We start from the raw sequence: 27,943 nt of genomic DNA on the forward strand, positions 1-27,943 counted from the left end.
GTACTGGGATACATTGCACAGGCCAGACAGACAATCACAAACATAGGATAAAGGATACATATACAGACAGGACATCCGTTCAAAGAGATAACTAGAAATGGAAAGTGACTGGAATAATACAGTGTAGCAATAGTTATACAGGAGATCCAGATACTATTGGGATCTGCACAGTGTCTTGGTCAGTTTAGAAAGCACTCTATCATTGAAGAAATGGTCAAAGTGGGTAAACATGGAACTAGAGCCTCAAGCTAGTCCCCTGTGTGATGGAATTCAGCAACAAACTGGACACTGGACACTGGACACAGAAGACTCAGGAGACTCTGACAGCTTACGTTGAAATAGTTTATGTAGAACTTGGCCACATGCGGCCCGAAAGCAACTGTAATGTAAAATTTAAAGAAGCAGTATTTCAGCATAGGTTTAGTTTAAGTACTGCTCTTTTATTGTGTTTATGCCCTTTTGGATGTGGCAATACGTTAATAAACATCCAGTGTGTTTGTTATCTTATCTATTTGGTTTTCTTTTAAATGGTTAACTTTGCTCACTTTCTGCTAAAAATGTCCTGCCCAGCTCATGTCCTTAGTCTGAAAATCTGTCCCGACCAAATATTTAATTGAATAGCCCTGCCCTACAGGTTATTGGTCATTAATCCAACTCTAATGCACAGACCTCGAAAAACTACGATACATGAGAAAAAAGTATGAATGAAATTAATTCTGAACTGCTTTTGTATGATGTGGTACTTCACTTAAAGACTTAAACTGAAACAAATAGAACATTTTTTTTTAAAGTAAAAAGTATTAGTAACCTACTAGTATTATCAAATAAGTAAACATACAGTGCAGGCACTGTTTATGTTGTAAATGTGTAAAATAAATGTAATCAACATTTAAGTCAACAAATTGTTTTTGTTGGCTTTTGCTGCATATTTGTGGAAATTATGTTTTCTTTGGACAGCAGGTTATATTTCTGATTGCTTCATATGTCAAGTTTATACTGCAGCTGTCTGATGTCCACATTTGTTGCTTTAGTTCTGGCCTGAAGGCTTTAAATACATTTTCCTGATAATACTCGCGTATGATTTTTATTTAATCATCTAACGTGTAATGGAATGAAGTATTTTCATTTTAATTGAGTACATGATCTAAGTGCTCTCTAAAGAAGTGCCACATTATGCTTTAAAGGGAAAAGAGAGTTTCTATTTTTGAGTTTTTGATGTTAGTCTGCAAGACAATAAGGTTAAAAGCTACTTTATTGTAGATCGTACCACTGTTATTGTCAAATGTGACACAGAAAAACAACACTGCCTTCACTGGTAGCACTTTACAGTTAGGATACAAAGAATTACAGCCATCTCTGGGTAATGCATGTGTTATGATGACTTTATGCATGAAATGAATGCAAGTATAATGGGTTCACACTCAATATTTAACAATAAAGATTGTATGACTTTATGTGATAAGTTCACCTAAGGTCATACAACTGGATCCAGGCTGGATTCAAGTTCATCACAATTTATTCCTGACCATGTAGCCTATTTACTCTGCCTCTCTGAAAATGTGCTTTTCTCTTAACATGAGTTTTAGTTTTTCTCAAACTGGTTTTCTGATGCAAACATTTGTTTGATAAGTTGAACTGGCTTAGAAAAATCACATGAATACGTTTTACCAAAACTGAAATTGAGCAAAGTTGAAGATTATGAACATCCCTGCCTACAAAAGCATTGCCTGACAGGCTATATGATGTGCTCTTATACCACCACGTGTCACCCCTCTGTACATATCTACTGTCATAGGGCAGTGCTGTGTGTATGTGTGTGTGTGCAGCACACTGTGTACACCTGCATGCTCTCCTTCCTGTGCTGTTGGACGGCTCCTGGCGTACTAACTCGAAACTGGGAAAGTCGCCCAGCCCTCCGCCTGTGGGTTGAACTACACCTGGGACAGCGGGCTGATATCATTCAACGACAGCAATGCGGTAGAAAGAAATGTGAAGAAACCTCGGCGGTGTGTACGGTGTGTCCAGGATCTAGGCTGTTTCAAATTAGTCTTTCTCTGACTTCACAAGGGGTCTCTTTGTTTTAGCCACTAGCTCTACGTTAGCAGCTTCCGGAAAATAACCTCCACACAGGTAAGGCGAGTTTCGGTGTCGACTTGGGCAAATTATGCTCGTTTGCGTAAACAGACTACAATCAAAGCTGTTTCAGGCTTTTATCTTCGCACCAAGCCTTCGTTTGATGGTGAAAATGTACACGTATGAGAGCTTATATCCAGTCTGTGACATTAAAGTGAGTTTACATGCTCAAGGTGTGCAGCAGCGCTTTCTCAGAAGGTCTTTTTTTTTTTGCTTGAAGTGAAGCCATGATGCCTGTGCTAACCATGATAATGTTAGAGTCCATGTGACTGCTACATATGAAGCGCAACTTTTATTACCTCCTCTGTCATTTGGATCTGTCACATTAGGAGCAAACCAACAGCCATACACTGACAAGAGGGGGGGCAGTGAGTTATTTATGGTCCCAGTGACAACACACTCATCCAGGGAGGGCTGCGGAGTGATTGCATATGCCCTTGTTACTGTTGATGAGCAGCTTTTTAATGTGCAAACGGTGACAGTGGAGTGCTCCTCTAAGATACAATATGACTGGATTGACACAGAGTTTTTCTATTTTGAAATAGATGAACAAGAACTATGAAGTTCAGTGATACTTGTTCCTCCCACTCCTTTTCCACATTTAAGAACTAAACATGTTTTTATTTCTTCAGATTCTGGTTACATATCTGATTTAAGATTCAACCAACAAAATGTGATCAGTTTATTTATTAGTTAAAGGTGCTGTTGGTAGGAATGGTGTCAAAAATGTTACTTTTTTCTGCTGGGTTTGGAGAAAAGGTCATAATGCCCATCGGTACTTATCGATAAGTAAAGTAATTTGACACTATCGCAAAATCTCTGTGTTTTCCAATGCCTATGTATAAAGCAATGTTATTAATCCCTCTTGTTCACGTTATGATGGACCAATCATAGCTAATCTCCAATCCTCTGTCCTGATTGGTTAAGGGACGGCCCCTACTATGTCCTCCGATTGGTTATGAGTCCGGCACTATCATGACTGCACAAACCGATCTGTGTTGGGGGGTTTAGAGGAAATCAGGTAGGGAGGGATAGTGTTGACATTCAAAGTCCCTCTCTCTGAACAGTTGTTTACTCTATGACTACCAACAGCAGCTTTAAGAACTAAACATTTTTTTATTTCTTCAGATTCTGGTTACTGATCTGATTTAAGATTCAACCAACAAAATGTGATCAGTATATTTATTAGATAATGTGACCAACCATATAGGAGTGTTTGCCTCTGTTGAAGTCGTATGTCTACTCAGAGAGCCAAAACGGATTAATAATTAGTGTAAATAGTTAGCAAGAGTCAAAGATAAATAATTGAAGGTGTTAGCTTAAGTTTTAGGTAACAATTCAAACAATATGCTCAAACTAAGGGTTTTTAAAGTTAAAGGTCAAGCCATAGTAATGGGTATAAAGTTGAAATAATAAGCATACTCTAAAGATAAGGTTAAAAGTGTTTGAATAAAGTGCTAAGTAAGTGTTGAAATACACATCTAGAAGTAACATAAACAGTAAAACTAGTTAGCGAAAGTGATAGCTTCATTATCAATGGTAAAACAGATGAAAATGTTGCAATAATCGCTCAACAGTTGAAAAAGGAAATGAATTGCTAAATGATAAAAAAAAAAGTTAAATTGCTGGCAAAACAGTTCAAAATAATTATAATTACAGAAATAGTTAACTTAAGTAACAACAAATCAGCATAAAGTTAGCCATATAAATTGCTTTAGCTAATAAACCTTCAGACATTAATCGCTAAAGCTTGAGATAGAAACCAAAGCAAATGCAGAACGGTTGAAAACGTTAGCTAAAATAATGGCTACAAAGTTGAAATGGTTTACCAAAGTAGTGGCCAAAGTTTTGTAATAGCAAGCTAAACGGTTAAAAGAGTGAGGTTAGCTAACAGCTACATGGTGGAAACAGTTCTAGGTAAACAGTTAGTTTTTAGCTGAAGTGAACATTTAGCAGTTGAAATACTTATCTAGAGTAATTATTTGTAACATTAATTTATACTTAAGAAAAAACCCTTATAGATATTTGAGTTGAATGAAAAAATATAACACTATTAATTCTGCTCAGTCAGTGCTGTTAAAGATTTCTAACATGATGGGTGAGTGTTGGGGAATGGAACCTCAGGCCAAAAATGTAGGGTACAAATTTATACTGATTAAACGGGATGGATGTTACATTTTCTCTACTGTCGCAGAACTCAACTTTATAAATATGGCTATATTGTTTCATTCCTTCACTTTGAGTTACTGGAAGCTAAGGACTGAAGTCAATCTTTTATCTCAGGTCAAGATTAAAAAGTGACATGAATGCTAAATTTAGCCTAATTTAGTGTGGTTATTTACAGCTACACAGTCACTTCAAATGATTAGTCTTCAAAAGAGCTACTTTTGTACCTCTGTTTGATGAAGGTATTTTTGTATTTAGGCCATGTCTGCAGTTGCTGCAGCAAGCAACTACACAGACAAAAAGTTTAAGCCTTTAGGCTGAATTATAGAACAGAGGTGCAAAAATACAGCAGTCAAAGGGAGACGATGTGAAGGCTGAAATATCCAGATCCAAGGCAGCCATTTTTAGACATTATCCATTTTGAGATCAATCAAACTTTAGCTGAGTAATGCCACTAATTTCTGTTGAATCAGTGAGTGACGTACAATGTAGGAACATGTGCTGAAGGCTTTTGTTCATGAACTTACTGTCACCTTCTTCACTCATACTGTACACAAAGGGTGTTAGGTTAACACCATGGTTGGTGTTTGTTTGGTATGTGTAGGGCAGGCAGTGAGTTGTACAGTAATAAGAGGCCATGTGAGTGTAAGTTTAATTGTGATGTGTGACATGAAGGCATGACACTGGCACCATACCACATGTTTGTCTTTGTAGTGAGGCTTGGGATTATAATTCACTTGTTTGTAATATAGCATAAACCAAGAAGACGAGGAGTATAGAATACTTTGGGGGAACAGTCTCTCAGAAGGCTTGCGTTAATTATTATTCCCTGGATATTATTGAGCAATGCAAATCTTGGCCATTATATTCAAAGCAGGAGGACTTTGCATGTTGTTGCTATAGCAGTTACATAATGTGCAAGCAGTGTTTGGATAGCTTGTATTCCACTGTTAAGAGACTGGAGCTGGTAAAGGAAATGTGTAATTGATGCAGCCATAAAAGTATACACTTAAACGTGTCGAGCTCTTTACTCCACTATGTCATACTCAGACTGATGACTAAGACTCATTCAACTTCTGGTTAGGAACTTGATTCATTTTCCATTTCATGTGGATCAAGAATGTATTAATTAATTCTATTGGTAAAACCAGACATTGGTGTAAGGTAGACATGACACACCTCCTGTCTCGTGTACAGGAGATATTGTGAGTCTAACGCTGCCTCACCTGAGGGTGTGGCAGCACATGTGACTCACTCATACGGACCATCAAAGCGAGTGATTCGGCTCAGCTTTGAAGGAACGTCGCCAACTTTGCCGGTAATCCTCTGGGAGACTGGAGAACACTGTAGGACCACAGACAAGCTCAGACTGTCACATGATCATGAGGCATTTGATTTGGATAAGCATTCCTCATTAAGCCTTGTCGTATTGAACAGATGTGCTTTGTTAAATAATGGGATTTCTGTGATGAAATAACTAACTCTAGTGCAGGCTTAGGTCTGGTCTTACTACATATCTGTGAAATTGTACTTATACTACATAAATGATTATATAAAGAAACTCAAGACTTGATGACTTTCATTTGAATTGTAGATAAATGTAAAGAAAACTTCTTTGTTTTGTAGATTCAGAGTTCAGATCAGATTAGTCTGAAAAAGTGAAAGTGTCCCAAATCACATGGTAATCTCCTTTGATTGGCCATTTGCTCAGATCAACAATCCAATAAAATGCTTTATTTATTTTAGAGATGAAACTGAGAGTTAATTTCATCATAGTCAACTATTTTGCATTGATAGAAATAGATGTATGTTTGGCGGCTGTGGCTCGGTGGTAGTGGGTTGTCTTTCAATCAGAAAGATGGTTTGATCCCGGCTCCTGCAAGTCCCATGCCAAAATGTCCAAGGCACTGAACCCCAAATTGATCCCGATTGCTTGACCAGAGGCATGTGAATGCATATGATGGATTAGTTACTGATGAGCCATTTACATGGCATCATCTGCCATCAGAACGTAGTGTGGATGGGTTAATGTGAAATGTAGTGTAAAGCTGCTTTGAATATTCAGAGAACTAAGAACGTTCTGTATAACGCACCATGACTCACATTTAAAAAAACTGCCAATACCAATCTGTTTATTGACTTATTATATTGACAAATCCTTTCTGCACTATATATTTTTTACCTTTTACTACAACTATATTTTGTCACGTCTCCATTTCACGTGGAGGATTGGGAGAAAGACGAGCACCTTTATTGATGTTTTGGTGTGTCCTTGAGAAACACAAAGATATATGGCTGTGTCAGTGTTGTTATGGAAGACGATGAAAGATAGTTACAGTGCCAGCAGTAACCTTCAGACACATTAATCAGGAGGGTCAAGGGGTCACTGTGGAGCTTCCTTCGAGGTTGACCTCTGGTGTAATGAACACGTGACATCGCCTTGGAAAAATGTTCACCCGGTGCATAATGGTATTTCATTTAAGCCATTCACCAATGAATGGTTTATGATATTGATTTAAAAAAACTCAATATACATTATTGTTAATAACACTATGTTTGATTATAAAGAAGTACAAAACAACCAAAATGTGTCTTAAAAATGAATACAAACAGCATGTTAAAGGGATAGTTTTGTTTTTTTGAGTGGGGTCGTAGGAGGTAACTAAATGTGTTACCCACAGAGGATGCTGGTCAGCTCTGCCCCTTGTTGAGACACCAGCCAGAGAAGTAGAAAAGAAGAATCAACTAAGGAAGAATAAACGATTTAACATCTTCATCTTTGTCAGTTGCCAATAGAATTACTAGTCGGTTAAATAAATGATCAATATAAACCAATCGGCAACCTCTGGTCGAAAAATATGAATCCAATGCGGAAGTGCTAAAACCTGCAGTTCATTGAGGATCAGCTTGAGGCTGGCTCCGGAAGTACAGGAAACCACATACACACCAACTCAAAACAGACGATCTTTACAGCAGAAATAAACATTCCTCATTTCTCGATCAGCACACACTGTACGGGGGGTGAATTTTTTTCTAACGCGGCAATTTCGAAGATATTTAGATTATGAGTCTTCCAATGAGAGGTACAGCTGACTTGACTGACAGGCGGGAACACTGTAGCTGTTGGCTAGGAGGCTCAAACCCCGCCTCTCTATGTCACAATCGCTCGACAGCAGCAATATGGCTGCCGCCGATTGGCCTCAAAACAGAGCTTCAGAAACAGATGGGTGGCGTCACGGATACTACGTCCATATTTTATACAGTCCATGATATTAACCAAAGCAACTAGCCCTCAGTACAGCCCATCTGTTTCTGAAGAGCTGTTTTGAAGCCAATCGTCGGCAGCAGCCATATTGCTTCTGTCGAGCCAGTGTGACGTAAAGACCCGGAGTTTGAGCCTCCTAGTCAACAGCTACAATGTTCCCACAGTCAGCTGTGCCTCTCATTGGAAGACTTGTAATCTCAATATCTTTGAAATTGCCACGTTAGAAAAAAATTCACCCCCCTCACAGTGAGAGCACATCGAGAAATGAGCTATTCAGACTCCTTTCGTCTTTTGTACCAGGCTGTAAACATGTTTATTTCTGCTGTAAAGATCGGCTTTTTCCCATTCATGTGTATGTGACTTCCGGTACTTCCAGAGACAGCCTCAAGCGGATCCTTGATGAACTGCAGCATTTAACACTTCCGCATTGGACAATATTTTTAGACCGGAGGTTGCCGCTTGGTACAGCCACAATACGGTAATGCTCTACTACCCGTATGTGAACAAGCACTGATGACATTTCGCAGCAAGGTGCACTTTGTCAGTGGTTTGATATAGTAAATGGAAATAAAGTTTCATAAAGGCTGTGTGTTGTTAAACTATCATATAACCAGCACAGGCATAGACGGTAATATGCAAAGGGGACTGGAGGCTGGTGGTGCTAGCTCTTCTAGAGTTAGCCACATTCGACAGATCAATCTGGCGCTGTGATCCCATTTATCTTTGTTAAATAAATTGTGCTCAGTATTTATTGTTGCCAGAATGTTTTCTGACCATCTAGAGTGTTTGATTAGTCAGGATTTAAATTTCAATCCAAACTACTAGGAAATTAGTCCCTTCAGAAAGCCTCCAACTGCTACAGATGGGGTCAACTCTACCATAGCTAATTATAAGAAACTCTGACTGAAACACTGATGCTGGAGTAAGTGTACGCTCTATTTACAAGAAATTTTGGATCATTGGGCCTCATTCACTAAAAAATGCGTAGAAATGTTCTTACTCTGCGCATAAAATAAGTGCATATGCAAAATCACCATCGGATTCATGACACTTGCGTACCAGTCAATTTTGTTCCCGCCACCTTGCGTATATTAGTGAATCAGAGTAATTCTAAATTCAAGGCGCGTGCCCGCAACCTGCAATCAGCATACTACAACTTCCCAATTCATCCATATAAGGACATCTGGGAGCCTGGGTTTCTTACTGAGGCTGTTACAACTGTGTCTCCTGAGGTTCGCACCGTGGCTCAGTTTACGAAAAAATGGTTTAATATTAAAGTGGACGCAAAAAAAAGGACGAGCAAAACAGAAAAAATGAAGGAAACTGGAGGAGGACAAGGGCCACCTGATCTGACAGTTCAGGATGAAAGAATGCCTGCGATTATTGGAGACTTTTTGCTGTTCTCCTGGACGAGACAAATACATGTTCTTAGCTAGCATAGTAAATGATACAAAGTAATACCAGCAGAAATCTTAAATCGATAAAATAAAACTAATATCTTTAACTGGAAACCAATACTTTGTGAAAACTAAAAAAAAAAATTGTTTTTTAATTGATTTGGCAAAAACAGTTTTTAACAACAAGATGTATTAGTTCAGCTTCAAGTCATAGCACTATAGTCAAAGCACAGCTTTCAAGTAGAATTTAAAGGATTTGTTTGCCTCTATGTCTAACCAACCAGTAGAAATCCCTTTTTATGAACCTGTGGACCAATAAAAGACATTCCTTCCTAGACCTCAGTGAGACCTGAGTGCTCTCTGTGGCGAGCCACAACTCCCAGCTAGTGTATATCCCTTTATCGTATAGCAAAGAATACACCTAAACAGTTGTTAACAGATGAGTTAAAAATTTAACAGTGGGTTTTTATACAAAGGAATTACGTTGTGCTCATTTCAGTGTGTCGGCAGAGTGTATATAATGTATGTGTATCTGCATGTTTATTTCTCAATTCACATTGCTCAACTGGGTCATGTGATTTCCAAATAAGTGGAGCACAGCCTGGTTTCTACTGTGCGTCCCTCTCCTGTGCTACAGGATCCATGACCCCTATCCATTACAGGACGAGGTATCATTGTACAAAGCAAAGACAAAGACTGAAAGAAGGGCCCGTGTGACCTCAGCCACTGTGCATGTATGTGGAAAGATGTTTGCACACATATTTGTGGTCGCTCTTGTGTGTTTGCCATCAGTCATTCAGCTACTGAGAGTACTTTACCTGTGGTAATGCAGCATCAGCAGACACACACACACACACACACACACACACACACACACACACACACACACACACACACACACACACACACACACACACACACACACACACACACACACACACTGGTGTTGACAGAGGCAGAGGGAACACTTTCCTCTCACTCTGCCTAGTTACACCAATTCCCCCCTGCATTCCTCACACCGGTGCAGTCAGAGCCCATACACATCTACGCTCATGCACACAAATATGTCCACACACACACACACACACGCACACACACATACACTACTCTAACGGTGTGCTGCTAGAGAGGCAGAGCTCTGGTTTCATTCAGGCTTCAGGCAGCTGAGAGGTTAGAGTCTCGTATTTGCGTGCAGCAGCTACTGGGCTCTTGACAACAAAGATATCATCTCGGGTGAGTCGCTTCAAGGCAGTAACACAGAAGATAAAGACATGTTTGTGTCTGAAATCTGGACTGAGGTCATAGAGAGAAGGCAGCTGAAGGTAGAGAGTTTATTGTGGTGGGTTATGTTTTCATTTTCCCATGCAGTAATTTCCCGTAAAATGTTTTTTCTGTACATTGTAACGTGGAATTTGGAGTTGTGCTGTGCATTTCTGTCCTACCTCATGCCTGAAATGTTTTTCAGTTTTGAGCTCAAGTCTCATCGGTTGAGCCATTATCTTCAGCTTTATGGCACTTTTCCTCCTAACCATGATGAGAAAATAACAAATGTTCACCCTTTACTTTTTCAGACATCTACAACAGTTGTTTTTATCTTATGAGCTAGCTTTTAAAAGCTCTAAATCAATGTATTAGTTGTAACTTATGTCAGTTTATTTTATGTGTTTATTCAGATATGTGGAGTACCTGGAAAAACATTTTAGAAGGAATGTGTTTCTAATCAGCGCTCTCCTATGAGAAGGAATTAAAGGAGATTAGCAGCTGCACAAAGGGATGGAGACTACTGCCGATTGGGTGCTCGGGGTCATTAGTGATGGGGGTTGTATTTCTGCCCAGTTCATTCAAAACTCTTATTCTCGTGCAGTGCCATGTCTTTGTTCCTCCCCATTAGCAGGGGTTTGACTTAAGTCCGTTTTCTCGTGCCTCATTTCACAGAGTTTAGCCCCTCTCAGTGTGCAGCATGGTGACTTTTAGCTGAGATGAGAATTCCTTTTGTCCCTCAGGAAACTAGCTGAGAGGAAGCAGCTGCGGCTTGCTGCCATATTGCTGCTGCTCTGTGGATTTGTCATTTCCTGTAGAGCTGGCTGGTATGAGTAGAAATAGTCCAACTTGTGCAGGAGTCCTGACTGTGTTTTTCCTCTCTCAACAGAAAATCAAAATGAAGACTTGGAGATAACATTTTTCAAACTGGATCATCGTGCCACCTTCACAGTGTAAATGGATTTTAGCTTTGGATGCAGATGCAGTTTTTGAGGAGATAGGAGGACACAGATCTCTCTACATAATTTGGACTGAGCTTCCTCAGCCAATGGCTACAACTGAAACCAAAGTCGCCGGCAGTAGTTGCACTGCTGGCCTGTCATGGGCTCGGGTATGTAAGGAGTGCGGTCAGCAACACGATGGCCAGGAGAGCCACCTGTACGAGTACCAGGACGATGTGGACGATGAACTGGTTTGCCACATCTGTCTGCAGCCGCTCCTCAAACCTATGGACACCCCTTGTGGACACACGTACTGCTTTCACTGTCTGAGCAACTTCTTGAAAGAGCAGGACTTCTGCCCTGTGGACCGCCAGCGGCTGCAGCTGCATCAATGCCGGCCCTCCAGCCTGCTGGTCAGGAACCTGCTGGACAAGCTGACTGTGATGTGCCCCCACTCTTCAGAGTGTCAGCACCAGATGCAGCGCTGTGAGCTGCAGCCTCACCTGCATAACAGGTAGGACTCTGAATGGTATGCTGGCTGGCAGGTTCAGAAGGCAATAATGCAAGGCCTCTAGCTGGCTATGTCCCCTTAAAATATGAGGTTTTCACGTAACATTGCAGCCACACTGTTTAACAGAATCCCATGTCAAGTTGCTTCTTTTAAACAAAGTACAATGCAGAGATCTTCACTTGTAACAGACTGACTTTGAAGGCAGAGCACGTATGATGTAAGAGCAGGGGAAACAGTGCAGCAGGATAGCTGTAGTTGTGGATTTCATCAATTTGTCAAGAGACAGTGGAAGGATTTTAAAAGGGATTCAAAGGAATGAAGGCAAGGGTTCATATGGAGACCAAGACATGCCAGGGATAACTCAGAATATGCCTGAAGAGTTGGAGTGTAGTAGTGAGGTGATGGATGACAGTGAGCACTGAATAATAATCCACAGCAACACAACTACGAAAGAAAACAAACTGTGATAGTCACTGAAAACCAATCCAACAAAGCTGTGATGTTTTTTAGCATCTTTAAAGATCATGTTTTGTTTTTAATTTGTAATATGTGAAACTGACCACTCACAGCTGGCTAGTAACTTTAATACATGTGGTATCTTCTTCAAACTCTTCACAAAAATGAGAAGTTACTCTAAAATGTTGTAAAAGGAACCACACCTATACCAACACGTGTACAATACATGACCCTGCATAGGTGTAACTGGACTTAAAGTGAGTTTAGTCAGAACAAAACAATTCTGACTATTTCTCAGGAATGTAAATGAGCTGCTTTAAGAATAGAGTGCTCCTCCTAAGAGTGTGTTTATGTTCGTGGAACTGTGGGGTTTATTTCTAGTAACAATGAACACACACTTGTAATTATTGAGGTGCAAATGGTCTTGTTTTTTACATGGACATTGAGGTGCTTATCATCCTGCTGGCCAGCCATGACACAGCCAGTTGTGGGAGGCAGATTATCCTGCTGCAGCCTCACTGTGCAAACAAAGAGGAGACAAAGTTCAGGCAAGAGGACCAAGCAGCAGCTCCAGCACTGTTACTGACTTAATCAGACTGAACCTCTGTCAACCAGACACCCTGCAATGCAGAGAAAATGTCCACTAAACTGCATTGTGATTCTTCTCTGAACCCTGTAAACCAACCAAAAAAAAAGGCTTCCCACCTTTTTCCTTCTCAAAACATCCCTTATCTTTCTATTCTTTCTGAGCATCTCTTTCCATGTCATCATAAACACGCTCATATGTGCTGTCCTCTGTGCTCCTGTCTTTCCTCAGATGTCCTGTTTTTAGAAGGCTGAGGGAGGAAGCAGAGAAGAGGAAGAGGCCCTCGTGGAATGAGCTAAAGGGGCGTAAGGGTGAGGGGGAGTTGTCTGGAGAGGCCAAACATTCAGCAACACAGTCCCGAAATCCCAGCAGAGATCAGCCGGAGCCTGGTCTGATAAATCCTGCCTATGAAGAAAGTGAAGAAGGTATGGAGTCAGTTTCTCACACCAAATACAACCATTATGTCTAGAGAAGCACTGATTTGACTTTTCAATCTAAAAACAGTGTTTAGCTATTAGTTGTGTATCCAACTGAAACGGGAATCTTTCTTTGATGTGATAAAGTCTAAAATCTAATGTGCAGTGTAACACATTAATCAGGCGGCAAAATCCTGGTGTAAGAAAAATTGGGTGTTGTTCATCCAGAACAAAAACCTCAAGAATGTTTTGTGTTGTTTTTTGTTGCTTGACTATCACTGGGAGGTTTCTCAACACACCTAACAAAGTACAGTCCTTCAGTGGACATAGAATGAAACTGAATAGATCGTCCCGTGAGCTACTGCAGCTTTAGAAACTGAGCTCTCTTTTTACCAAAGAGTCGCTCTCACCCATCTGTTTTCTCTGCAAATAAGACATCACAAACACATTAGCTTTTCTGTTTTATTTTTCTTACCCCCACACACGCTAATGTAATTGAAATCACAACTCATCAGGACATTATTTCCTGTTGTAGGGGCTCAGTCATACATGCAGGGACTCTGAGTACTGTTTATAGATGCTTCAGGCACAAAAAGTTTCCTCACACAGGTGATTGCATAAAACCATAAATCTCCATGCCCACCCACCATCAGTGTAGATGGTTGTAACAACGCACAGACTCAAAGTGCTGATGTTTTTGGCCTTAAGGTTCTTTATTCTGAGTCTGTCAGCTGAATCATCACAAACTGTAGGAACATGTACCGTCTCCCAGATGTTTCAACTAACCATCTCGTCACTGGGAAAACCCTTACAGGAACGTGGACTGTAGACCTCTGACGCATAGCCGGCAGACAACTGCTCATCATTGTTCTCAGAGCGCTGTACATTCTTATCATCATTATCTGTATTTCACAAAGTTCATCACTGGTGTGTTTTTAAAAGAGGTAAAAAACTTAGAAATATACTTCAAAGTCTTACATTTATTTATTGTGGAGCTAATATTTTGTTATAAACACATGACTCGTGTTGTGTGTTGACTCATCAAGATTACACTGTCTCTGCACTCAGCTGAACTCAGGCGTCTACTGTAGATCTAGTGGAAGTAAAAGTCTGGTTGCAAGGCTGCATGAGTCAGCTGTTGTGTGTAAATAATTGTTTGATTTCTTTGTAGCTGTGGACCAGTTCTTGTCTTAAATACTCAGTCTGCCGTAAGAACGTGTTCTATTTTATTCGGTCTCTAAGAAGTTTAGGTCAACTCTGCTTCTGTTTCTTATCTGCACCCTATTCTCTGTTTACTGTCCAAACTATTTCCACCTCAAGTTCAAGAACAGGTTATTGTTTGACACAGTGTTGTGTTACATGAAGCACATCCAAAGGTGTATGTCAGGATATTCATAGAATAATGTTTCTTACTCTTTATTCTGAAGAGATTAAAATGTGTTTCTTTGCATCTGGTTAAAAAAAATTGACACATTTAAAGAAAATGTAGTTATTTAAATTACATAATGCACATGTAGATTATTTCTGCTGTAAAGATCCTCTTTTTTGAATTGGTGTGTATGTGGTTTCCGGTACTTCCGGAGCCAGCCTCAAGCGGATCCTTGATGAACTGCAGTTTTTAACACTTCCGCATTGGACTCATATTTTTAAACAAAATGTTGCCGCTTGGCATGTACTTATTTTTTTACAATCAGGGTTTATGCTTTTGTTTTGTCCAAACAATCTAATAAACAAAGAGAATTTGCTCCTTATAAGTTTTCAAATGAGCACTTTATATTATAAAGTGAAAGACAGCACAGTATATATGTGTTGCTTGTCTTGCAGTGTTCTAGAAATTAATTTTTGACATTTTAAATCATCATTTTACCGTTCCACGACCTCATCCTGGAGACTGCCGGGTTATAAATTCTATAATCTTGTGAAATACCGTATGCAGGGATGCACCAATCCAATCATGGTATCGGATATCAGCTAGATCGGCCTCAAAAAGCTAGATCGGATACCGGTGATAAGGGGTCGATCCATAGTGCCAATCCATATGGCAGATCTATTCATCTAAGTTCTATGCTTTTCTGTGTTTAGAATAGCCATGTGTGTCTCCTACGTCATCAGCGCCTGCCAGTCTGTGCATTTTTGCCCGGTGGAGCATGATGGAGGATAACTAAAGATGCTCCGCAGTTTAGATGTATGTCAATCTTCTTTTATCAACTCCGCCGGAAACTGTGCAGTGCTAATGTTTCAATGGATGGCAGTCGCGCTGAAAAATATAATGGAAGCCCAAAGGAAGAAGGTTACGTCAGCTGTAGCGTACTGCAAAGAAGCAAGAACCCTTCTATTAATGGATTCATAGTGTGAAAAAACGGACAGGTTATTGGATTTAATTGTTCCAGATCCTTGAAATTTCCAGCCTCTGGTTGAGCACTTGGAACCCAGGTACAGTTCACCATCAAGTCAGAAAAGCCTGAAGTTGCCAATGCATGATTCTATCCTCACATTAAGGAATAAAGATTGTTATATCAATCACAGGATCGGATCGGCTAGTATCGGTATTGGCAGATACCAAAGCCCAGGTATCGTTATCAGGACCTAAAAAGTAGGATCGGTGCATCCCTAACTGTGTGTTTATTAAATAATCTGCATGTAGAACTCAAACAAGAGCTAAGGAGTGGGTATTTTCTTTACAAACCAGATATACAACCATATTTATACCACTTGTTCCTCCATTTCTCTTCCCTCCAGACAACACCCCCCTCCGGTCCAGTCTGGTCGCTGAGGCCAATGTGGTGGAGCTGTTCAGAGAGGAGCCTGACGAGGAGCTGGGCCTCCGCATCGTGGGTGGGAAAGACACACCGCTGGGTAACATTGTCATCCAGGAGATTGTCAGGGACTCACTCGCAGCTCGGGATGGCAGACTGGCCCCAGGCGACCATATCTTAGAGGTGAGAGAGACTCATGAACTAACACTGTCCCCCCCAAACACTGAAAGTGCTTGGGGGGATGTAGTCTTCATTTCTAGTGCCTTCATGGCGTATCATGACATATAAGTTTAACATATTTTTGCATAAACACTGTCATTGCGTTCTCACGGTGTTGTAAACACGGCGTTGTGCTGCAGGGGATCAGAGAAAGTAGGCATTCAGGATAAACAAGTTTTAGCTCCATGGTAATGAGGCGTGGTTAAAAGTCAGAGGCCACACACGTCATGTCGGTGAAAACAACTTTACCTGGTGTTGTTACTGATTGACTGACAACACTGCTTTCCTGTTTGAGAAGTTCAATGTTCAAACAAGCTCTGCTCCAAAACGTAATCCGATCTTTTGAAAGAATTATATAACCAGAGGTTGTATGAGACTGTAAAAAGTACTCTGTCCGTGATAATGAGTTTTCGCGGTACTTATGGCTGTTTTCATTTTTGAAGTCCGTGTCAATTCATCTGACAAAGATTTGTGCTGGAAATTGATCCATAGTTTGGCACATTAAACATCCAAAATATGTAAAAAATTAAATGAAAACATCCCAGAGCAGAGCCTGAAGTAATCATTTTTGTTTGGGTTTTTTCCAGCATTAATTATAAACAACAATGAAAACCCTGCACTCATCATCAAGTGTTTGAAAAAAGTCTAAAATCTAAATTAATTAAAATAATAATAATAATAATTTCCATTTTGCGAGCTGGTTATGGCTTCTGTAGTGTCACGTACTGTATATGAAAAATACATCAGAAAGGTTAAAGGTGTTATAAACTAATCTGAGTCAGGATTAGTGTTTCATTTGCAGCCAACCAACTTTCCCTTCTGGGTATCCCATATGTATTATCTTGTTTTAGTTTCCACAGAGAAGAATGGTGAAAAAGAGTTGAATATGAATAATCAAAGATTTTAATCTGTGGTTTTCCCTCTTTCTTTTTGGCTTTGGTAGATCTTGTTCCTCTGTAATGTGGTCCAGTTGTAAACCAAGCTTCTCTAATATCTCATCCTCGTGTCCTGATCCTCCTTCCAAAATGTATCTCTTCCTCTAAAGCCAATCACCCCAAAACCTGGAATTAAAATAATGATGTAGCAGACAGTAATCTGCCTTCAGGATGTGAAACATAAGCTTCAGTTTAGAAAGCTGGCAGATGGAAAGAGAGATTGTAAAGATGAGTAAACATTGCATCACTAAGATCTTGAAACTCAATCTTTCTCCATTCATTGAATCGATTCATTGATTTTTGTAAAAGCCCATATTCAATTCAGAGTTGTCAGGCTCTTATCATTTTGACAGCTCCAGTTGCTCCATATTTGTTCTAAATGTGGGAGAAAAATAAAGGAATACAGACATGATGTGGAAGTCAGATTTATCATATGTCACATATTTATAACAGAGCTTTTCTTTTTTTATGATTTGAAATGTATTCGTTTTACAAACATTCAAATAAAGTAACACAAATAATGACAATACAATAAAAATAAAATAAAATAAAATAAAATAAAATAAAATAAAATAAAATAAAACAAAACAAAAGACAGAGAAGAACAAACAAACAACAACAACAAACAACAACAACAAAAAAACAGACAAAACAAATTCAGACAAAAAACATAAATTTGACGGATTATTTACTGCGGAAAACAGTGAACATAGCAACTCATCTAATGAGAGAGACATATCATACCATACACATACCGATATATACAATTCATAATTATGCACATAGGCACATTTATATTTATATGTACACATATTAAAGAAAATTAAAATAAATACATAAATGCAAAAAAAAAAAGGGGGTACGGGGTGGCTGTATTGCTTTTTAATACAATTAAATACAAAGAGAAAGACAAAAGTTAGAAAAGGGGCTACTATGTCCTAATGTTTTCCCTCACGGGCTGTTAATATATAACAGAGCTTTTAATTTGAGCAACATCATGTCCATGTTTAGCCTTTAGAGGACTCTTACACACCCGTCTTTACAATTACTACATTACTTCACCTCTCTGTTCTGCTTCACACAAACATTGTAAACTGACAGCATTCATTAACAGTGTGTAATACCAATTAGCTGTACTAAAAAGGACTTACATTGTGACTTAACTAAATGGCATGTGGACTGGTTTTAAAAGCTTAGAGGTTGCAATCTTATTTGTTTTAAGTGACCGTAGTTAGACATGAGATCACAACTTGAGTGAAGTTAACAAAGGCAGTGTCATCAAAGTTATACAACGATACAATTTATGTCCAGGTATGGTGACCCCTGACATGTCACCAGCTAGATTGTGTGTTCATACCATAGCCATATTATTTTTCTGATATCTGTATTAAAAAGTTCTCCAAACAACCCCAACACAGAGAGGAATCAAGTTCAGTGCCTAGAATGAGCTGAAGTGAGGCCTGGAAGACGGCTAGCGGCACCCTACCTGTCACCTTACCGTGTTTAATTATTCATTACACTGGTTTTATTCAGACCGGTGAGTTATAAAAATATTCTCCTGTACAGTTGTTGCACATAGGACCAGGCTGAGAACATGTTGATCTGCTGTAAAGTTTGGACTACTTGACATGGTGGTCTATGTGTGGATTGATGGACTGTCTTAATGAGCAAGCCTCAAGTTTTCATTTGAGAACTGCAGTTTTTATCATAGTTTTCTTCATGTCTCAGAGTTTGCAGCTTCATCCTGTCATGTTTTTTGTGTTTGGCTGCTGACTGTGTCGTCTCCTCTCCCTGTGATGTCATGTCTCCAGGTGAATGATATCAGTCTGGCTTCAGTCCCTCACGCCCGGGCTATCGCAGTGCTGCGGCAGCCTTCCCTCCTGCGGCTCACTGTCATGCAGGAGAAAGGTTTCAAATCAAGAGATCCTCGGCCTGATCACCACCCTCCCTCTTCTGCCTCCCAGCCCACTCACGGTCCCCATGGCAACACTACCTCCAATCATAACCCTGGCACGGTGCTGCAGGTGACGCTTATGAAGAGTCAGCGCACCGAGCCACTCGGCATCAAACTCATTCGCAAATCAGATGAGAGCGGGGTTTTTATCCTGGACTTGCTGTCCGGAGGATTAGCGGCCAAAGATGGAAAACTGAGAAACAACGACAAAGTGTTGGCCATTAACGGACACGACCTGAGGCACGGTACACCTGAGAGCGCTGCACAGATCATACAGGTATATTGAAGGAGCAAAGATGGGATTTAAGTGCATTAACAGAAGACTGATCACTAACCATTTCCAAAGCATGCACAACACATGCCATAAGATCCTTCCTTTGAGGCTACCACTTCATTTTGACATAACATATTAAACATTATGATTGTTTATACGTTTTTAAGTTTCATTGTGATTAAGTAGTTGTTAACATGGACTAGTTTAAGGTCTTTAACCCTCCTGTTATGTTGTGGGTCAAATTAACCCTTTTAAAAGTTTAAAAGTCTTAAAAAATAGATGTTAAAACAATTTTTTCAAAACGTCTTTGCTTGGCTTAATAGGTGAAATCAAAATATATAATCAAAAGGTTCATTTCACATTTTAGGCAATATATGCCTTCAAACCAGCAAAAAACAGCCTTAAAAATCAGGGCAGCATGTGACAGAAGAGGTGTCTCGTGTTTATTTATCAACATCACTTCATAATTATTATTTTTTTAATTGAAAATAAAATAAAACAATCTATGTCATGTAAAACTATTGTATTTATATTTAGGCCTTTCCAATGTACATTACAAAAAGTTTTAACAAGCATTTTCATAGAAAACGAGTGAGTTATCCTCATTAAACCATGATCTGTGAGAATTACAGAACACTATTGCACCAAATATTGATTTAAATGGTTAGTAATGTACAGTCATGGCCAAAAGTTTTGAGAATGACACAAATATTACATTTTCACAAAGTCTGCTGCTTCAGGGTTTTTAGGTGTTTTTGTCAGATGTTTCTATGGTATAATGAAATACAATTAGAAGCATTTCATAAGTATCAAAAGCTTTTATTGAGAATTACACAGAATTCATGCAATAAGTCAATATTTGCAGTGTTGACCCTTCTTTTTCAAAACCTCTGCAATTCTCCCTGGGTTGCTGTCAATCAACTTCTGGACCAAATCCTGACTGATGGCAGTCCATTCTTGCATAATCAATGCTTGGAGTTTGTCAGAATTTGTGGGTTTTTGATTGTCCACCCGCCTCTTGAGGATTGACCACAAGTTCTCAATGGGATTAAGATCTGGGGAGTTTCCTGGCCAAGGGCCCAAAATCTTAATGTTTTGTTCCCCGAGCCATTTTGTTATGACTTTTGCTTTATGGCAAGGTGCTCCATCATGTTGGAAAAGGCATTCTTCATCACCAAACTGCCCTTGGATGGTTGGGAGAAGTTGCTCTCGGAGGACGTTCTGGTACCATTCTTTATTCATGGCTGTGTTTTTAGGCAAGATTGTGAGAGAGCCCACTCCCTTGACCGAAAAGCAACCCCACACATGAATGGTCTCAGGATGCTTCACTGTTGGCAAGAGACAGGACCGATGGTAGCGCTCACCTCGTCTTCTCCGAACAAGCCTTCCTCCAGATGCCCCAAACAATCGGAAAGGGGATTCATCAGAGAAAATGACTTTACCCCAGTCCTCAGCAGTCCAGTCCCTGTACCTTCTGCAGAATATCAGTCTGTCCCTGATGTTTTTACTGGAGAGAAGTGGCTTCTTTGCTGCCCTCCTTGACACCAGGCCTTCCTCCAAAAGTCTTCGCCTCACTGTGCGTGCAGATGCACTCACACCTGCCTGCTGCCATTCCTGAGCAAGCTCTGCACTGGTGGTGGCCCGATCCCGCAGCTGTAACACCTTCAGGAGACGGTCCAGGCGCTTGCTGGACTTTCTGGGGCGCCCTGGAGCCTGTTTGGCAACAATTGAACCTCTCTCCTTGAAGTTCTTGATAATTCGATAGACGGTTGACTGAGGTGCAATCTTACTCGCTGCTATAAACTTCCCTGTTAGGCCCTTTTTGTGCAATGCAATGATGGCTGCACGTGTTTCCTTGCAGGTAACCATGGCTAACAGATGAGGAACAATGGTGTCATGCACCATCTTCCTTTTAAAGTGTCCAGTCACTCAATCATGACAGATTGATCACCAGCCTTGTCCTCATCAACACCCACACCTGTGTTAATGTGTGTGACACCTGTGTGTCATTGAAATGATGTTAGCTGATCCTTTAGTGGCAGGGCTGAAATGCAGTGGAAATGTGTTTTTGGTGATAAAGTTCATTTTCAAGGCAAAGAGGGACTTTGCAATGAATTGCAGTTGAGCTGATCAGTCCTCTTAACATTCTGGAGTATATGCAAATTGCCATTATAAAAACTGAAACAGCAGACTTTGTGAAAATTAATAGTTGTGTCATTCTCAAAACTTTTGGCCATGACTGTAGTTAAAAATTAGGTTTAAAAAAATGTGTATTGGGATATTTTTTGGGTTCTAACACTTATGGATAATTGAATATGCCCCAGGTCAAATTGACTCACGAACACTATTGTTCCACTTCTTAGTGTTTGGTTTTCACTGTCAGTTGGTGGGATCTTGCTCAAGCACGTAATGCTCTAACAAGGCAGACTTTTGAGGCAAAAGGCTGCATGCTTTAATGACCAACATTTACAAAGTAAGTTTAAAAGTTCCTAAAGACTTGCAAGTGAATAATAGGAATATATAAGATGGTGATCTAGGTTATGAAATAATTCACAGCATTCATTTTTTTTATTTTTTATAATGACATCTTTTGGCCTGTGGCACCAGTAGACAAGTTACATGTAAATAAGTCACCAAATTCACTAAAACATCCTCAGGGGATCTTGAATAGTCAAACAACATGTCATGGATATTTGCTAAGTTCTGTCTGGATGTTATGCTCTAGATTGAAAGTGATAGTATTTTCATAGGTCCCATTGCTAGAAGGTTAGAAAGGAGCTGTCTAAGTGTGTTACATATTAAAGATTTTTATCTCAGGCAAGATTTACTCGAACCAAAAGCTGCCAGAGGGATGGCAAATCAATATGAAAACTCAAAGAGAAGTTTAACTGAAAGTGTTGCATTTAACCTACATGATTCAAAATATGAGCCTCAAAGCATAAACCTGTGCTCATGTATTTCATAGTGGGTTGTTGTACATGTACTTGTTCTTAAATTAGACTCCTGTTTTTGTGCATCTAGGCGAGTGAGGTGCGTGTGAACTTTGTGGTGATGAGACCCGCAGAGTCACAGGAGGAAGGAGGAAGCAGCAGGGAAGGACACGGCAGGGCAGCCAGGAGGCCTGAGCCACAGTACTTCAAGAGACAGTCCACCTTCATGAAGGTCAGGCACCGCTCACATTTAAACCAGTACTGGCACCGTCATACAACAGTACTGCTCAGTGTGCATCACTAAATCTGTAATTTAAAAAATGGAGTTTCAATTGAAGAGAAACGCCCCTGTCGACATTTTTTATTTTGGGTTTTCACAACATTTCACATATTTAATAAAATAATGTTCATTTTAAGGGATCTTTTTATCAATCATCAAAATAACACACACCACATATCAAACCAAGCTAAAGTGTATAATTATTGTGTATCTACATATCTTTTGGCCCTTGCCAGCTGTTTTCTGCTGGACCTCTGACTTCCTCTTTTACACCCCTAACTACAGTGTGGCTCGCACTATCTTACAAACCTTACATGTTTGTGTTTACACAGTGTAATTGTGCTGATCGCTCCTTTGTCAGTCACACTCAGCTGTACCATACACTGGCAGTAGAAAGAATAGCACCCCCTTAGTCGGGGGTGAGAAGCTTTGAGAGCAGACACCTGCGTCGGTGAGCGGAGATGAAAGCCTCCTCTGTCCTGATCAAAAGGCCTGGGGTGGTGCTCACTCTGCTGCTACGGGGCCACTGTCTTGTTGTTTTTTTGGCTGTTTCTTTGCGTGGCAGAGGATCAAAGCCGGTAACAGTTAGCTTTCGCCTGCAGAGTTGAGCCTTTTCGTCTCGCTGGGGGGGATGGGGTCCCTGCTGGGGGGGAGGAAGAACCCCCACCTTCCCCCGAGCTTCCCCTTCTGATGGTTTACAGAGGCAGGAGAGAAACAAGGAGGCTGAATGAAGCTGTCATTTTCCACACATCTTTTCCACTACGAGAGCTGAGTGTGGATCCTCACACGTTCCCTCTACTCTTACCTCTCAGCCCCTTCTCAAATGTTTCACATTTGTTTCTACAATGGCTCAGTGAGAGCAATCCATTAAGTCAGAGGACTCTGAAAAAGCTGGAGTTAATGGGCTGGACAGACTTCATGCATGTCATGTCACACAAAGAATGATTAATCAAACAATGATACCCCTGATGAATTCATAAAACACGACATTCTGAATTAAAAACTACTTTCTATTTAACACACACTTCAGTATTAATCGATACGTTTACTAATGCATTGTATTCATTTGTCTCATTATTCATGCAGGATCCTCCAGGTGGGTTCTCCAGCCAGGAGAAGACAGTGAGCTTGAAGAAGGAGCCTCGACTGTCACTGGGCATCACTATCGCTGGGGGGAGAGATTGTCGCAGCCGCTTGCCTGTGTACATCACGAGTGTGCAGCCCGTCGGCTGCCTGCACCGAGATGGCACCATTAAAAAAGGTATGAAACAGCAGCTGGTGATCTATGATCCTGACTGTGAGCAAGTCAGGGTTACTTGAAGTTTTAGGCTCTGCAATGTGTTGCTTTGGCCACAACTTGTGACTATTTTGCAAAATGTATTTATTGTTTTTTTCTTTTCTTTTCCACAAATAACAGTAACAAAAAAGCTTGCACAACATTGGTCTGCACATCCATCATAAATAATAAAGAAAAAAATATATATATATATACACACATTCATATATATATTTATTTATACAGATATGAGACCAAAACAAAAGCGTACGATTTTAAGTATTGGGGTTTTCTTCCCCCTTTCCTCCCAAAATGAGGGCAGCGTCCAGAGTTAGTCAAGCATAATACTTTCAAGAGTCGAAGCCACAGTAGAGTTTGAGAAGCGGAGATACGGGGTCCATATTTGAATGAATTGTCCTTTTTTGGAGTAAAGCAAACAAGTTAAGTACTCAACAGGAAAGCACTCAAAGATTTTCTTGTGCCAGTTAGCCTTAGAAGGTGGTTTTTCACTTATCCATGACAAGAATATATTCTTCCTGGCAGCATTATGTAATAATATTATACAGTCTGCCAGAGCAGGTACCAACATTAGCATCTTGACATGGATAACCCAGGAGCAGAGAGGCAGGATTCATGCACAAAGTCACATCAAGAATTTTTTCCATATCTTGCAAAATGTCAACCCAATATGCTTGAATTTTAGGACAGAACCAGACACAATGCTTGTAGGTCCCAACTGAAATCTTAGATTTTAAACACAGAGGTGAGAGTTGGGGATTCATTTTATGTCTTTGACTGGGAGAGATCTGCAGGCAGGGGAAGGATTTTAAATTGCAATAATCTGGCACGATTACAAACCGATATCTTTCTTGTATGGTATCATAACTTGTGACTATTTGAAGTTTAATGATTCAATTACCTGATGTTATTATCTTAAAGTATTCTGTGAATTTTGGTCATCCCAGCTCTAGTTGTTGCTAAATGAACATTTGTGCAAAGGAGTCACTAGGAGTGTTTTCAAATTGGGGTCAGTAAGTCACATTCAATCTTTTAGTCAGTCCTTTACACCAACGTTAAGTGCAATAAAGAGTTCCTGCTGTCCAGTTTGCATATCTATGACAGTGTAACCACAGGCTGGACAGGAAAAGGACATTACTCTTTTCACTTGTTTCTATTCAGGGTCACAAAGTGTGGCTCAAAGACACTTAAACATAGAGGACGTGAGTGAACACAGTGGCTTTACTCAGACTTTTTTATTTCTGGTGGAGCTGTTTAAACATTTTACCTCAGCATTGAAGTAAGTCAACATAAAGCCAGTTAAATTTAGAAACATTTCTTCTTGCTCAGGTTGCAGCCCAGCCCTCTGTCTCAGACTGAAATGCAGTCTTCTTTTTTATCCCCAAAACTTTTTTCTATCTCAGTCTTTTTCCCATCACAGCCTCCAGAACGTAAAAACTCTTCAACGTCTGCAGTGTGATGCGTGTACACATGCAGCTTTTGCAAAAGGTTGCAACCCAGCCAACTGAAGGATGAAGGCTGTTTGCCAAAGTGTGAGTGATTTGGTAGATAACTGGAAACGATGCTTGTGTTTCTACAGGAGACATTCTGCTGAGCATAAATGGTGTTGATCTGACCCAGCTGACCTACAACGAGGCAGTCTCAGTGCTGAAGGCTCAGACAGCTCAGTCCCAGGTGGTGCTTCGTGTCATCCAGACCCTCTCTGAGGACTCAGACGAGGACATCGAGAATGCCAACAAAGACGAGATGGACTCTCTAGACGACCCACGAGACGACGCCCTCAACTGGACGCCGCTGTGGACTCGCTGGCTGGGATTACCGAGGTAGAAAGCTGCTTCTTAATCCCACAGATCACCTGAATTCTGATCTCGTAGGTTAAGAGTTTCTATTTTTAGTTTTTTTTTCACTTTTTGGAGCAAAGAAACACAACAAACAAACCAAAAACAGAAAAAAGAAAACTGCACATCCTGGAGAGTAACAGCCACAACCATAATCAAACCAATTACAATTGAACGGTACAAAATTGCACATACATGTTTTTAAAAAAGAGGGAAATTAGGAATATATATGCAGCAAGGTGCTTCGTTTTGTTTGACATACAGTTTCAGGTGTAAACTAACGCACACTATGTCAGGAAGCATATGCCTTACTTTGACACCTTTAACAAACATGAGTCTTAAGGCAGTAAATAGATTTGATTCTGCTAAACCCAGGGTGGACCCGCTCCTTCACAACAGCGTTATGTAATATACAGAAGGACTTAAACCTGAGAAAGTGATGTGAAAGCTTAACCTCTGACTTCTCACTTGCTGTTTCAGTCACATGCACTGGTGCCGTGACATTGTCCTGCAGAAGACCAACAACGAGAGCTGGGGCTTCAGCATCGTGGGCGGCTACGAAGAGAGCCACGGCCAGCAGCCCTTTTTCATCAAAACCATTGTGCCTGGTACACCTGCTCACTTTGACGGACGCCTTAAGTAAGTCTATTCTTAAACCCCATATGACACTATCAGCTGCTGCTGCACGCTGTTGTCACTCACTCTGCAGACTCCACATTAACACTCCGTGGTTCTCTGCAGGTGCGGTGATGAGATCGTAGCCGTGAACGGAGCCACAACAGTGGGAATGAACAACTCGTCTCTCATCCCCATGCTTAAACTGCAGAAGAACAAAGTCACACTCACTGTGGTGTCCTGGCCCGGCAGTCTGGTGTAGCAGAACAGTCACACATAAGTCCATTCACTTTCCTCTCTTCATGTCACATACAGTCACACAGATCCCTACCCTGTTCTGACTCACTGACCCTTGCATGTGTAACACTTTATTGTTCAGTTGTTTGTTCAGTTATGTAACACAGATGATGTGTGTACTTAAGAGCCACCATGTGTACAATGGATTTGACTCTCAGCAGGTACCTGTTTGTTTTGGTGTCCTCACACACTCAAACAGCAGACGATAGCACAACTTGAGGAACAACTTAATCAGGGGGCAAAAATGACAATCAATGAGTTGTATCCTAAGGATAAACTGGAAGGACGGTTACTTAATGAAACACCTTTTCATCCCTCATTGAATACTTTATATATGTTTTGTTTCCCTGTTAGATAATCCTGTTATCAGTTAGTAGCTAGTTGTGGTTTGATTCTAGTTATTCACAATAAATGGCCCCCAAAGAAGAAGCGAAGTGCGTGCGAAAGCTGTTATGAAGAATTCTAGATTACTACATACATCAGTGGCTGCACAGAGTGATACCGAGGACAGAAAAATCCTCCTGTCCTGCAACTTTTATCACCTCTTAAATGATCATATCATCAACTGTAATTTACAATTTACCCCAGGAACTTGCAACAGGATGATAAAGCTGTGATGGAAATTTAAAGGATAATAATAAAATGAACTGCAACAGTTGATATGGAGGTTATTAAAAAGCCAAAGAAAAGACCTACAGTTAGCTATAGTCCTGTGCTTTCAGTCTTCTGTTTCAAGGGGCTGAAATGTGTGAGGTCCAGTCATATCCATGCCAGGAAAATCATCAGTGAAATCGTTCTTCTTAACTTAACAACAAACCTGCAAAGCTAACCATAACAGAATAACATTGGTCGGAAACAGTTTTGGTCCCAGTTTGTCCCTATTCGCTTTCCATACATACAATGGGCTTATTAGAACAAAGCTTGGGCAAATTAAAAACATTGTTTGAAACTGTGAGCTGGAATGAAGAAGAAAGTGTGATGAATGTTTGGTTTTAAATCAAAGTCTTGTTCGTATTTTGAACAGCTTTTGATTCATTGCTCGCCACATGTCCATTGAACCAGAGCTCTGTATTTATTTTGTAATGACTTAGCGGCTCATGCTCAAAGACTTTAAGTGGGTCCCTGTAGATATTGAAGGACAAATCAGAATGTACACTTGCCTTAAATTACCACTGTATTAACATGTCTTTCCTCTCTTTGTTTTCCCTCATCATGAACTGTTTATAGTCGTTTGAAAGGAGAATGGCCTTGTTCTGATTCATTTGAGTACTTGTTCTTTTCTGTCGACACATTCCCAGTGGCCTTTCTTGTACCATTATTGATATGAGAGTTATTGGATTATATAAATACAGTAGATAGTACATATATTAGGCTGTCCACTGATTCATTATGTACAATAAAGTCCTATAATAAATCCTGC

At 40.2% G+C, this 27,943-nt stretch overlaps 1 protein-coding gene across 2 annotated transcripts; it reads left to right on the top strand.

Annotated features, from left to right (window-relative positions):
* Positions 1-1,817: 1,817 nt before the first annotated feature.
* Positions 1,818-27,938, top strand: lnx2b (ligand of numb-protein X 2b). Of its 2 annotated transcripts, none has more exons than XM_034689898.1 (10): positions 1,818-2,130; positions 11,111-11,676; positions 12,947-13,140; positions 15,871-16,070; positions 18,853-19,272; positions 22,291-22,431; positions 23,566-23,740; positions 25,353-25,596; positions 26,092-26,250; positions 26,353-27,938. In XM_034689898.1, the coding sequence occupies exons 2-10, from the start codon at positions 11,270-11,272 to the stop codon at positions 26,486-26,488; spliced, it is 2,076 nt and encodes a 691-aa protein (XP_034545789.1). In that variant the 5' UTR covers positions 1,818-2,130; positions 11,111-11,269; the 3' UTR covers positions 26,489-27,938. The 2 variants fall into 2 exon arrangements, with proteins under 2 accessions (XP_034545789.1, XP_034545790.1); XM_034689899.1 differs by having other exon boundaries at positions 1,818-2,006.
* The last annotated feature ends 5 nt before the right edge of the window (positions 27,939-27,943 follow it).

Source organism: Notolabrus celidotus, chromosome 8, assembly GCF_009762535.1.
Source record: "Notolabrus celidotus isolate fNotCel1 chromosome 8, fNotCel1.pri, whole genome shotgun sequence".
In the NCBI taxonomy this organism is placed as follows: Eukaryota; Metazoa; Chordata; class Actinopteri; order Labriformes; family Labridae; genus Notolabrus; species Notolabrus celidotus.

Excerpts from the sequence above, each read along its gene's own strand:
- lnx2b (XM_034689898.1), top strand. The coding sequence starts at position 11,270 with ATGGCTACAACTGAAACCAAAGTCGCCGGCAGTAGTTGCACTGCTGGC. Across the intron at positions 25,597-26,091 it reads CGCTGGCTGGGATTACCGAG|TCACATGCACTGGTGCCGTG; the intron begins GTAGAAAGCTGC and ends TTGCTGTTTCAG. Across the intron at positions 26,251-26,352 it reads CACTTTGACGGACGCCTTAA|GTGCGGTGATGAGATCGTAG; the intron begins GTAAGTCTATTC and ends GGTTCTCTGCAG.